Source organism: Meriones unguiculatus (assembly GCF_030254825.1).
Source record: "Meriones unguiculatus strain TT.TT164.6M chromosome X unlocalized genomic scaffold, Bangor_MerUng_6.1 ChrX_unordered_Scaffold_31, whole genome shotgun sequence".
In the NCBI taxonomy this organism is placed as follows: domain Eukaryota; kingdom Metazoa; phylum Chordata; class Mammalia; order Rodentia; family Muridae; genus Meriones; species Meriones unguiculatus.
In genome coordinates this window covers 5,466,788-5,481,521 of record NW_026843707.1, presented here as the reverse complement: position 1 = coordinate 5,481,521, position 14,734 = coordinate 5,466,788, and the positions used below count along the sequence as shown (strand labels likewise).

Genomic DNA, 14,734 nt, shown 5'->3' with positions numbered 1-14,734 from the left:
CCAACCACTTTGCTGGAGAAGTTCATCAGCTAAGAAGTTCTGTGGTAGAATTTTGGGGACCACTCATGTATAGTATCATATCATCTGCAAATAGAGATACTTTGACTTCTTCCTTTCCAATTTGGATTCCTTTGGATTCTTATTGCTCTAGCTAGGACTTCAGGTACTATGTTGAACAGATACAGAGAGAATAGAAAGGCTTGCCTTGTCCCTAATTTCAGTGGCATTGAATTAAGTTTCTCTCCATTTAGTTTGATGTTGGATATATGCTTGCTGCATATTGTCTTTACTATGTTTAAGTATGTGCCTTGTATCTCTGATATCTCCAAGACTTTAAATAGGAATGGGTATTGCATTTTGTCAAATGATTTTTCGGCATCTATGGAGATGATTTTGTGAATGTATTTATTTATTTATTTATTTATTTATTTTACCTTCTGTTTGCTTATGTAGTGGATTACATTGATGGATTTCTGTATGTTGGATCACCCCTGCATGCCTGAGATGAAGCCAACTTGATCATGGTAGATCATATATTTTATGTGTTATTGGATTCAGTTTTCTATTATTTTATTGAGTATTCTTTTTTTGGAGGTCTTCACCTTTTTATTCTTTATGTACAAAGATTAGCATGATCGTTTCAGGGGTAGACAGCCTGGAATAATCCATTAAAAGTCACTCAGTCCAACTTGATGAAGCCAATGTCCTTCGCGTACTGACGGAAACACTGACGGCACATGTTCAGCCCGTATTTCCAGATCAGACCATGGCGGTTGGAGCAGACGCGGCAGGAGCGAGAACCCTGGCCGAACTTCCGCGGGTGACTCCAATAGAGCTGCTGGTGCCCCATCTTGCCTTCAGACAGCCAAGGAGGGAAAAGGCTTTATTGAGTATTTTTGCATTAATGTTCATAAGAGACACAGATATGAATTTTTCCTTTTTTTGTTGGGACTTAGTGTGTTTTAATTATCAAGGTTAATGTGTCCTAATAAAATGAGTTTGGTAATGTTCCTTCTGTTTCTATTTGGTAACATAATTTGATGAGTGTTGGTGTCAACTCTTATTTGAAGATCTGGTAGAATTCTGCACTGAAACCATCAGGCCCTGGGATTTTTGGAAGTGAGACTTTTGATGACTGCTTCTATTTCCTTGGGGTATATGTGACTGCTTAGTCTATTTACCTGATCTTGGTTTAGCTTTGGTACATGGAATTATCAAGAAAAATTTCCATTTATATTATATTTTTAAATTTTGTGGCATATAGATTTGTGAAGTAAGACCTAATGATTATTTGTATTTCCTCAGTGTATATCATTAGGTCCCCAATTTCATTTCTGACTTTGCTGATTTGCACAGTTGTTCTCTGACTTTTGGTTAGTTAGGGTAAGGGTTTGTATATCTTGTTGATTTTCTCAAATATCCAGCTGTTTTTTTAATGATTCTTTGAATTGATTTATTTGTTGCTAATTTATTGATTTCAGCCATGAGTTTGATTATTTGCGACTGTATAATCCACTTGAGTGTTTCTGCTTCTTCTTTTTTTTTTCTAGTGCTTTCAGGTGTGCCATTAAGTTGGTCTTATGAATGTCTTACACTTTCTTTCTGAAGACACTTAGTGCTTTGAACTTTCCTCTTATCACTGCTTTCATTATGTCCCATAGATTTTGGTAAGTTGTATCGTTATTTTCATTGAATTTTAAGAAGTCTGTAATTTCTTTCTTTATTTCTTTCCTGTCCTAGGTGTCATTGAGTAGAAAGTTGCTCAGTTTCCATTTGTGTGTAGGCCTTTTGTTATTTCTGTTTTTGTTGAGGTCTTCTTTTAGGCCATGGTGGTCTGATAGGATACAAGAGATTATTTCAATCTTCTTGTATATGTGGAGGCTAGTTTTTTTTTTTTGTTTGTTTGTTTGTTTTTTTTTTTTTGTCCAACTATTTGATCAATTTCGGAGACACGGAGTTGCTGAGAATATATACTCTTTTCTGTTTGGCTGAAAGTTTCTGTAGACATTTATTAGGTCCACTGGATTTAAAACCTGTGTATGTGTCATTACTTCCCTTATGTAATGTGCTTATGTCTTTAGCTTATGTCTTGTGCTGTCCATTTGTGAGAGTGGAGTGTTGAAATGTCCACTATTAAAGTGTTGGGATTAATGTTTGATTTGAGCTTTAATAATGTATGAATGCATGTGCTCTTGAATTTGGGGTGTGTATGTTCAAGATTGTGATGTCCTCCTGGTGGATTTTTCTTTTGATTAATCAGAATGAATTTTCTCTCCTCATCTTGTTTGATTAATTTGGTTGAAATTCTAATTTATTAGATGTTAGTATAGGCACTCCAGCTTGTTTTCTGGGTCTGTTTGCTTGAAAAACCTTTTTCTAGCCCTTTACTTTGAGGTACTGTCTGTCATTGTTGCAAAGGTGTCTTACTTGGATGCAGCAGAATTTTGGATCTTGTTTCCTCAACTATTCTGTTAGCCTGTGTCTTCTTATTCGATTGTTGAGTCCATTGATATTGATAGATAATATTGACCAATGAATGTTCATTCCTTTTATTATGGAGTTGGTGGTAATAGTGTGTTTGTGTGCTTGTTTTTTTTTTTTTTTTGATATTTTTTATGTGAGGTTAATGGTGGGAACCAGAAAAGGTCATCTTGAGCAATTACCCAGAAACAGAAAAACACACATGGTATATATTCACTCCTAAGTGATTATTAGACATATGATATAGGATAAACATACTAAAATCTACACTAAAAAAGAAACTAAACAACAAGGAAGACCATAGGGAAAATGTCCAATCCTCATTCAGAAGGGTAAATTTGATAGATATAGGGAGCAGGAGAAGACAGAGAACAGGACAGGAACCTATCACAGACTGACTTTGAAAGATTCTATTGATTGACGTATAGAAACAGAGCCAAACTTTGGGCAAATTTCAGGGAATCATATGAAAGAAGAGGGAGAGAGAAAGACCTGGAGGTGACAGGCGCTCCAAAAGGAGACCAACAGAGCCATAAAACTGAGTCCTGTGCCCCTGAAGGGAATGATGACCCCCAAAATGACAATGCATGGTGAAAACCTAAAACCTTGGCTCAGATGTAGCCCATACAGTTAGTCTCCAAGTGGTGTCTCTAGTAAGGGGAGCAGAGAGTTTCTCTGGCATGAACTCAGTGGCAGGCTCTTTCACCACCACCCATAGGGGGTATAGGCTTGCCAGGCCACAAAGAAAACAATGCAGCCAGTCCTGATGAGGCCTGATAGTTTAAGGTCAACTAGAAAGGGAGGAAAATCTCCTGTATCTGTGGACTAGGTTAGTGGCATTAGGGGAGGAAGGTGGAACTGGCCATGGCCAGGGTACAAAATGAATGAATTATAATAATTAAAAAGAGAAAAAAAAAAAGAAACCTTTAACTTACTAATGATCTGGACCAAGTGGAGAATGATGAAAAGCAATTTAAAAGAACATAACATTGAGTACAAGATGTCAGCGACCAGAACCCACCATATCTGAGGGTCACAAGAATGAAACTGCAAAATGGATGAATGGAGGGGCAGCTTAACCGGAACATTGACATTGAGACTTCCTGAGCCACAGGGAAAAACCTATGAGCTGGGACAGTTTGGATCCAGGTCACCCATGGACTGTAAAGTTGAATATTCATCCGCCTTTCATCTCCTTTTTTCACAAGCATGGCCCTCCATGTTTGGAAGAGACAGCAGTAGTTGTCACAAGCAAGAGCATCCACACTAAATGATTGAGATAGCAGAAGCAGCTGCTACAAGCTGGAGCCTCAGTGCTCACTGACTAAGATAGAAGTGGCTGCTCCAAGTATGGGTCTCCCTGCCCAGTTACCACATAGTAGACACCACTGAGCTGATTGATCTCCTACACTATTCACAGATGATATGATAGTATATATGAGCAACCCCCAAAATTCAACCAGAAAACTCCTTCAGGTGATAAACACCTTCAGCAAAGTAGCTAGATACAAAATCAACTCAAAAAAAATCAGAAGCCTTCCTGTATACCAAGACAAAAGGGCCAAGAAAGAAATCAGGGAAACAACACACTTGACAATAGCCACTAATAACATAAAGTACCTTGGGGTGACTCTAACCAAGCAAGTGAAATACCTGTTTGAAAAAAATTTTAAGTCTCTGAAGAAGGAAATTGAAGAAGCTATCACAAAATGGAAAGAACTCCCATGCTCATAGATTGGTAGGATTAACATAGTGAAAATGGCCATCCTGCCAAAAGCAATCTACAGATTCAACGCAATTCTCATCAAAATACCAACACAATTCTTTACAGACCTTGAAAGACAGACTCTCAGATTCATATGGTGAAACAAAAAACTCAGAATCTCCAAAACGATCCTGTACAACAACAGATCATCTGGAGGTACCTCCATCCCTGATCTCAAGCTGTACTATAGAGCAGTAGTAATAAAAACTGCTTTATATTGACATAGAAACAGAACGGAGGGTCAATGGAACTGAATAGAAGACCCAGAAATAAACCCACACACCTATGAATACTTGATTTTTGAAAAAGTCATCAAAACCATTCAATGGAAAAATGACAGCATGTTCAATAAATGTTCCTGGTCCAACTGGATGACTACATGCAGAAAAATGAAAATAGATCCATATTTATCACCCTGCACAAAACTAAAGTCCAAATGGATTAAAAACCTCAACATAAAACCAGATACTCTAAATCGGTTAGAAGAAAAAGTGGGGAAGAGCCTAGAACTCATTGGCACAGGAGACAACTTCCTGAAGAGAAAATCAACAGCACAGGCTCAAACAGCAACAATCAATAAATGGGACCTCAGGAAACTGAAAAGCTTCTGTAAAGCAAAAGACACTGTTGTCAGAACAAAACTACAGCCTACAGACTGGGAAAGGATCTTCACCAATCTGACAGAGGGCTGATATCCAGAATATATAAAGAACTTAAGAACTTAAAAAAGCAATAAATCAAGTAATCCAATTAAAAAATGAGGTGCAGAGCTAAACAGAAAATTCTCCGTAGAGGAATATAGAATTGCAGAGAAACATTTAAAGAGATGCTCATCATCCTTAGCCATCAGAGAGATGCAAATCAAAATGACCCTGAGATTTCACCTTACACCCATCAAAATGGCTAAAATCAAATTTCCAGTGACAGCACATGCTGGAGAGATTGTGGAGAAAAGGGAACACTCCTCCATTGCTGGTGGGAATGTAAACTGGTACAATCACTTTGGAAATCAATCTAGCACTTTCTCAGACAATTAGGAATAGTGCTTCCTCAAGACCCAGCTATACAACTCCTAGGCATATATCCAAAAGTTGCTCAAGTACACAACCAGGACATTTGCTCAGCCATATTTGTAGCAGCCTTATATGTAATAGCTAGATCCTGGAACCAACCCAGATGTCCCTCAACAGAAGAATAGATACAGAAATTGTGGTATTTTTACACAATGGAATACTACTCATCAATCAAAAATGAGGAAATCATGAAATTGGCAGGAAAATGGCGAGATCTAGAAAAGACCATTCTGAGTTAGGTATTTCAGAAAGAGAAAGACACTCATGGTATATACTCGCTTATATAGACCTATAAAATATGATAAACATAATGAAATCTATACACCTAAAGAAGATAAAAAAGAAAGAAGACCCGGGGTAAGATGATCAATCCTCACTTAAAAAGATAATTGGGATGGCCATTGGACATAGCAGAAAACAAATAACATGACAGGAGCCTACCACAGAGGGCCTCTGAAAGACTCTACCTAGCAGTATCAAAGTAGTTACTAAGACTCATAACCAAACCTTCAGAAGAGTACAGGGAATCATATGAAAGAAAGGGGATTTAGTATGATGTGGAGAGGATAGCAACTCCACAATGTCCAAATATATCTGTGCACAGGGGTCTTATACAAGATTGTTTCTCCATCCAAGGACCATGAATGATTATAACCTAGAACCTCTGCTCGGATGTAGCCCGTGATAAATTCAGTAACCAAGTGAGTTTCCCTGTTAAGGGGAACAGAGACTATTTCTGACATGAACTCAATGGCAGGTTCTTTAACCTCCTCACCTCCCAAAGGAGGGGCAGCCCTGCTAGGCCACAGAGGAGGACTTTGCAGCTCGTCCTGAAGATACCCGATAAAGCAGGATCAGATGAAAGGGGAGGAAGTCCTCCCCTATCAGTGGAATTGAAAAGGGGCAAGGAGAAGATGAGGGAGGGAGTGTGGGATTGGGAGTAAATGAGGGAGCAGGATATAGCTGGGATACACAGTTAATAAAATGTAACTAATAATAAAAATAAAAGAGAAATAAAGAAAAAAATTAAAATAATAATAATAAAACTTCAAAAATAGAAAAAAGAGAAAAATCAGGGTATTATGGCTTCACCAGAAAACCCAAAAATCAATTGATATTCTAATTCATGGGAAACAGAGGTTCATCCAGTTACTAGAGGTACATAAAGAGGAAATGAACAAACCTATCAAAGAAATATAGCCAAATACAGCCAATAAAACAAAACAAAACAAACAAACAAAAAAGACACATGGAGAGGCAGAAGTAGAGGCATAAAGGATGGAAAGAAACAAACAACAAACAAAAAAGATGGAAAGACAGGAATCACAAACAGAGAAAATCCTGGAGCTGGAGATCTTAGAGAAAAAATCTAGTACCACAAAGTTAAGCATCACAAACAGAATACAAGACTTGTAAGAAAGAATCTCAGGTAGTGAAAATACAATTGCAGAAATTGTTATATCTCTCAAAGAAAAAGTAAAATCAGAAAAGTTCCAGACAGAAAACATCCAGGATATCAAAGACAACATGAAAAGATGAAATGAAAGAATGAGAGGATTAGACAAAAAAAAGAGATGAAGAAGAAGGAGAAGGAGAAGGAGAAGGAGAAGGAGAAGGAGAAGGAGAAGGAGAAGGAGAAGGAGAAGGAGAAGGAGAAGGAGAAGGAGAAGGAGAAGGAGAATCATCATCCAGGGTCTTGAAAATATTTTCAAGAAAATATACAAGAATATTTTCCCAAAGTAAAGAAAGAGATGCCCTTAACCACACAAGAGGCCTACAAATACAAAATACACTAACCCACAAAAGAAACCCATCACTTCACATAATAGTCAAAACACTAAATTTACAGAACATAGAAAAAAATATTAAAAGCAGCAAGCCAAAAAAGCCAAGTAGCATGAAAAGGTATATCTATCAGAATCACACTAGACACAATCTCATCAGAAACTATGAAAGCCAGAAGGGCCTGGGAAGATGTCACACACACTCTCAGGGACCACAGATGCCATCTCAGACTACTATACCCAGCAAAGATTTCAATCAACATAGATGGAGAAATCAAAATATTCCATGACATAGCTACACTGAAAAAGTATCTACACAGCAATCCAGCCCTTACGGAAGGTACTAGAAAGAAAACTCCAACTTAATGAAATCAACTACTAACAGGAAGACACAGTATGTAGATAAGTTCACAACGGAAATTTAAGAAAACAAGCATAGAAACAGTTACACCACCAACTCCACAATAAAAGGAACTAATATTCATTGGTTACTACTATCTATCAATATCAATGGACTCAACTATCCAAGAAAAAGACACAGATAACAAAATGGCTGTGGAAACATGAACCAAAATTCTTCTGCATCCAAGAAACACACCTCTGCAACAAAGATAAACACTACCTCAGAGTAAAGGGCTAGAAAAGATTTTTTCAAACAAATGGACACAGAAAACAAGTGGTAGCTATCCTAGTAGCTAATAAAGTAGACCTTCAACCAAAATTAATCAACAAAGATGAGGAGGGGAACTTCATCCTCATCAAAGGAAAAATCCACCAGGAGGACATCACAATTCTGACCATCTATGCCCCAAATACAAGTGCAGCTTTATTTGTAAATTAAACATTATTAAATATTAAATCACAACATCGATACCAACACTTTAATAGTGGGAGACTTCAACATTCCATTCTCAAAAAAGGACAGATCATCTAGACAGCAGCTATAAATGGAAATAATGACACATACAGAGGTCCTAAATCAAATGGACCTAGTAGATGTCTACAGAAATTTTTACCCACACTCAAAAAAGTATATATTCTTCTCAGCACCTCACAGAACCTTCTCAAAAATTGATCATATAGTTGGGCACAAAGCAAGCCTCAAAAGTTACAACAAGATCGAAATAATGCCTTGTATCTTATTACACCACCATGCCTTAAAACTAGACCTTAACAAAAACAGAAGTGAGAAAAAGCATACATACACATAGAAACGAAACAACTCTCTTCTCAATGACATCTTGGTCAGGGAAGAAATGGGAAAAGAAATTATAGACTCCCTAAAATTTAATTAAAGTAAAGGTACAACTTACCCAAACTTATGAGACACAATGTAAGCATTGCTAAGAGCTAAGTTCATAGCGCTAAGTGCCTCCAGAAAGAAGTTTGAGTCATCTCATTCAAGCAACTTAATGACACACACAAAAAGCCCTAGAGAAAAAAAAAAGATTCAAACACACCCAAGAGAAGTATATGACTGTAAATAATCAAATTCATTAATTTATGAATTAAAAACAAAGAAAACAATTCAAAGAATCAATGAAACCAAGATCTGGTTCTTTGAGATTAATCAACAAGATAGGAAAGCACTTAGACCAACTAAGTAAAGGGCAGAGAAAATACTATCCAAATTAGCAACATCCCAGAAGCAGAAAGACACACATGGTAATACTCACTTATAAGTAAATATTAGGCATATAATATAGGATAATCATAGTAAAATCTGTACACCTAAGGAACTTAATCAAAAGGAGGATTCTGGGTAAGATGCTCAATCTTCATTCAGAAAGGCAAAGAGGATGGACATCAGAAGAAGGAGAAAACAGGGAACAGGACAGGAGCCTACCACAGAGGGCCTCTGATACCCTGCAGGATATCAAAGCAGATGCTGAGACTTATAGCCAAACTTCGGGCACAGTGCAGGGAATCTTATGAAAGAAGGGGGAGATAAAAACACCTATAGAGGACAGGCGCTCCACAGGGAGAGCAACAGATCAAATAATTCTAGGCAAAGGGATCTTTCTTAGACTGATATTCCAACCAAGGACCATGCAAGAAGATAACCTAGAATCCCTAGAACCCCTGCACAGATGTAGGCTATCACAGCTCAGTTTCCAAGAGGGTTCCCTACTAATAGGAACAAGGACTGTCTCTGACATGAACTCATGGGCTGACTCTTTGATCACCTCCACCTGAGAGGGGAGCAGCCTTACCAGTCAACAGAGGAAGACAATGAATCCAGTCCTGATGAGACCTGATAGACTAGGGTCATGTGGAAGAGGAGGAGGATCTCCCCTATCATTGGACTAGGGGAAGGGAATAGGAGAAGAGGAAGAAATTGTGGGATTGGGAGGAGAGAAAGGAGGAAGCTACAGCTGGGATACAAAGTGAATAAATTGTAATTAATAAAAATAAAATTAAATTAAAAAAGCAAAATAAGAAATAAAAAGGGCAATATAATGACAGACACTGAGGAAATCCAAAATAATCATTAGGTCTTACTATAAAAGTGTATATGTCACAAAATTTGAAAATATAAATGAAATAGACAGTTCTCTTGATTGATACCCTTTACTAAAATTAAATCAAGATCAGATGAATAGATTAAATTTTCCTATGTCCCCTAAGGAAATAGATGCAATCATCAAAAGTCTTACTTCCAAAAACAGCCCAGGTACACATGGTTTCTGTACAGAATTCTACCAGGCGCTCAAAGAAGAGCTAACAAAGAGTTTAAGTTAGCCTGAATATAACTCCATTTTGAAATAAACATTTTGACTGGGAACTGAATTCAGGTACCTGGAAATATCACAGAATGTACACCTGACAGAAAACAAAGTTAACTCTCCTAGCAACAGCCTCCAGGAAATATAACAGGAAATGCTTCATAGAACAGAGAGACAAACTCCCTGAAAATAATCAATGAATGGGAATCGGTTGAGAATCGGGTGGGAAAATTCTCCCCAATGTTTCATATGTGGTTTAGAAAAATAGCCATTGTGATTATATGCCTTAGCCATTGTGATTGCATGCCTCAGAAAAGTTCACCCTGCCCTGCTAAACTTCACCCAATTGTGTAATGCCAAAGCTTGTTCCCTCCTGCTTGCTGCCATGGAAACCCTCTGCTCGTAGACTTTCCCTTTAAAAATCCTCTTCACTCAGAGCTTGGGGTCCCACTTCTCTACTGCTGCGTCAGTGAGACTTGGGTCCCAAGTTTGATCGCTTTTGTAATAAAGCTCTCTTGCAATTGCGTCGAGTTGTCTCCTGGTGGTCTCTGAGGGTCCCCTGAACCTGGCATTACACTAACTTCAATTATCTTCAAACTGTTCCACAAAATAGAAACAGAAGGAACATTGCCAAACTCATTCTATGAAGCCACAGTCATCTTGATACCTAAACCACACAAAGACACAACAAAAAATAGAAATTCGGACCTCTCTCTCTTTTGACCATTGTTGCAAAAATACTTAAAAAAATATTTGCAAACCAAATCCAAGAACACATAAAAGATAATATACACCATCTTATCAAAGAATGGGGAGATGAAAGACCTAGAGGAAACAGGAGTGTCACAAGGATAGCAACAGAACAAAATATCTGGGCCCAGGGATCTTTTCTGAGACTTATACTCCAAGCAAGGATCAAGCATGGAAATAACCTAGAACCCCTTCACAGATGTAGCCCATGACAGCTCAGTATCCAAGTGGGTTTACTAGTAAGGGGAACAGGTACTGTCTCTGACATGAACTCAGTGGCTGGCTCTTTGTTGCCTGAGTGGGGAACAGCTTTATCAGGCCACAGAGGAAGACAATGCAGCCTGTCCTGATGAGACCTAATAGGCTAAGGTCAGAGGGAAAGGGAGGAGGACAGCCTCTATCAGTGGACTGGGGAAGGTGTAAGGTAGGAGAAGAGGGATGGAGAATGGGTTTGAGAGGGGGAAAAGGAGCAGCCTACAGTTGGGATACAAAGTAAGTGAATTGTAATTAATAAAAAAATATAAAAAACAAGTATTTTAAAATACTTTTCTGAAAATGTGCAATGTAATTGTTTATTACTACAAATGTGATCTTTAAATTCAGCTATGTTACATGAAAAAGTGGTAATAATTTTAATTATAGCTTGTTCTCAATGTCTTGCTGTAGCATGATAAATGAACCCCAGTTTTGCCTGAATTTAAACAAGAAGTTTAGACTTGATGAAGAGAATCAATGTGCATACTTAATATTTGAATTGTTTTTTTTTCTTTTACTGTTTATATTATTATTATTATTAACAACTCTTTTGCTTTGTACCCCAGTAATAGTCCCCTTCCTCATCTCCTCTAAGTCTTAACTTCCATTGCTCTTCTCCCCCTATTTCTCCTCCATAGTCCACTAATAGGAGAAAACATCCTCCCCTACTGTCTTACCCTTGCTTATTAGGTCCCATCAGGACTGCCTGGATCCTCTTATTCTGTGGGCTGGCTAGGTCACTCCACTAAGGAGAAGTCATCAAGGAGCAGGCAACCAAGTTCATGTCATAGACTGTCTCTTCTTCCCTTACTAAGGAGACCATGTGTAAAGTGAGCTGCCTATGGGCTACATTTGAGCAGAGGTTCTGTGTCCTATCTATGCTTGGTCTCTGGCTGATGCATCTGTATCTGTAGTCCCTAGGGCCTGTTTTTTTTTTTTTTTTTTTTACTATGTTGATCTCCATGTTAAGCTTCTGTCCTCCCTGGGTCCTTCTATATACCACTTCTTCCATAAAACCCACTGTGCTCAAAGTTTGACTGTGAGCTTCTTCATCTGCTTAGATCACCTGTTGGGTGGTTTCTATTAGAGGACATCTGTGTTTGACTCCCATCCCCTTCCCTCTCTTCTACCACTTCCAGTGTCTATCATGTTTTCCTTTCCAAATGAGGTTCTAGCCTCTTCCCTAGGATCCCCCTTATTGTTTAGCTTTCTTATGTCTGAAGATTTTAGTATGTTTATCCTAAATTATATGGCTAATATCCACTTGTAAGTGATTATATACCATACTTGACTCTCTGCTTCAGGGATACATCACTCAGGATGATCTTTTCTAGTTCCATCCATTTATTTGAAAATTTCATCATTTCCTTGGTTTCAATAGTTAAGTAGTATTCCATTTTGGAAATGCACCAAGATTTCTGTATTCATTCTTCTGTTGAGAGACATCTAGGCTGTCTCCAGATTCTGACTATGAGTAGAGCTGCTATGAACATGGTTGAGCAAATGTCCTTGTTGTGTGGTTGAGCAGTGCAGTAAAAGAAGTTCTGGAGTTATCTCCATCCCTGATCTCAAGTTCTACCACAGAGCATCATGAGAATGGAATGGTACTGACATAAAAACAGATTGGGATATCAATGGAATTGAATCGAAGACCCAGAAATAAACCCACATACCTAAGGATATCAGATTTTTGACAAAGAAGCCAGAACCATACAATGGAAAAAAAAGCATCTTCAACAAATGGTTGTGGTCTAACTGGATGTCTACATGTAGAAAAATGAAAAATAATCCACCCTGCACAAAAGTGAAGTCAAAGTGGATCAAAGACATCAAAATAAAACCAGACACACTAAATCTGTTAGAAAAAAAGTAGGGAAAATCTTGACCTCTTTTGCACAGGAAACTACTTACTGGACAAAATACCAAGAGCTCAGCTTATAAGATAAACTATCAATAAATGGGACCTCAGGAATCTGAAAAGCTTCTGCAAGGCAAAAAAAAAAAAAAAAAAAAAGAAAAGAAAAAAAAACTGTCAATAGGACAAAACAGCAGCCTAGAGAATGGGAAAAGATCTTCACCAACCCTACATCCAAAAGAAGGTTATTACTGAAAATATATAATGAACTCAATAAATTAAACATCAACAAACCAAATGACCCAATTTGAAAATGGAGTACAGAGTTAAACAGAGAAATCTTAACAGAGGAATATTGAATGATGAAGAAACACTTAAAGGAATGCTCAAAGTCCTTATTAATGAGAGAAATGCATATCAAAATGACTGAGATTCCATCAAAATGGTTAAAATCAAAAACTCACATGACAGCACATGCTGGAGTAGATGTGGAGAAAATGGAACCCCCTTCTATTGCTGGTAGGAATGTAAACTTGTACAACTACTTTGGAAATCAGCTGGTGCTTTTTCAGAAAATTAGGAATAGTGCTACCTCAAGACCCAGATATGCATGGAGATAACCTAGAACCCCTGCTCAGATGTAGCCTATGTCATATCAGTCTCTAAGTGAGTTCCCTAGTAATGGGAACAGAAGCTGTCTTTGACATGAACTCAGTGGCCTGCTCGTTGATCATCTTCCTCTGGGAGGTGAAGCCTTTTCAGGCCACAGAAGAAGGCAATGTAGCCAGTCCTTATGATACCTGATAGGTTATTGTCAACTAGAAGGGGAAGAGGACCTCCCCTATCAGTGGACTTAGGGAGGGGCATAAGGAGACAAGAGGGAAGGAGTGTAGGACTGGGAGGAGACTAGGGAGGGGAGCTTTACCCAGGGTACAAAGTGAATAAAGAAATTAATTAATTAATTAATTAAATATAGATCCATATGTACCTCTCCTGGGAGTATATCTAAAAGATCCACGAACATTCGAACAGTTTTCTTATTTCACACTATTTCAAATGTTCTTATTCTATAAATAATTCATTTCTATGACATGTAATTCTTAATATTACATAAACACAAACTATTGATTCTGACCTTATGCAACAGTTGATCTTAGGCTGTAGTTCACAAAATTTGTGATATAGTGATGCCACATATAGTGGTATCTTAAAGTGATAACTTAATGATTACTGGATATTTGTAGATTATTGTAGTTAATACTGATGCTGATGGACCAGAGACCATAATTTAATTACACTTTTCTAAGAAATCTAGTTTTAAGTGACATTTTTATGGGCAACCGTAGTAGCATACTCATTTGTATTAATACTTTAAGTTTTGTTTTTCTTTCTTTCTGTATGATATCCAAAAGCCAGAGTTTTTTCTGTTAAAATACACTTTTTTAAAAAAATCTTTATTAATTATACTTTATTCACTTTGTATGCCCCCCCCCCCGTGGTTCCCTCACTCCTCCTGTCCCAATCCCTCCCTTCCTCCCCCCTCTGCATGCATGCCCCTCCCCAAGTCCACTGATAGGGGAGGTCTATCTTTTCCTTCCTTCTGATCCTAGTCAATTAGGTCTCATCAGGAGTGCCTGCATTGTCTTTTTCTGTGGCCTGGTAATGCTGCTTCCCCTTGAGGGGGAGGTAATTAAAGAGCAGGCCAATCAGTTCATGTCAGAGACAGTCCCTGTTCCTATTACAATGGAACCCACTTGGATACTGAACTACCGTGGGCTACATCTAAAATGCTCAATTCCTATCCAGAAAGGCAAAGAAGATAGACATCAGAAGAAGGAGAAAAGAAGGAACAAGTCAGGAGCCTGATACAGAGGACCTCTGAAAGGCTCTGCCCTGCAGACTCTCAATGCAGATGCTGAGACTTATGGGCAACCTTTGGGCAGAGTGCAGGAAATCTTGGGAAAGAAGTGGGAAACAGGATCTGGAGAGGACAGGAACTCCATAAGGAGAGCAACAGAACCAAAAAATCTGAGCATAGGGGTCTT

At 38.1% G+C, this 14,734-nt stretch overlaps 1 protein-coding gene across 1 annotated transcript; it reads right to left on the bottom strand.

Moving 5' to 3' along the window:
• Positions 1–589: 589 nt before the first annotated feature.
• LOC110541271 (small ribosomal subunit protein uS14-like) lies at positions 590–875 on the bottom strand. The gene has a single exon (XM_060376784.1). It carries the CDS (start codon positions 848–850, stop codon positions 680–682), a length of 171 nt encoding a protein of 56 aa, XP_060232767.1. The 5' UTR covers positions 851–875; the 3' UTR covers positions 590–679.
• Positions 876–14,734: the final 13,859 nt, after the last annotated feature.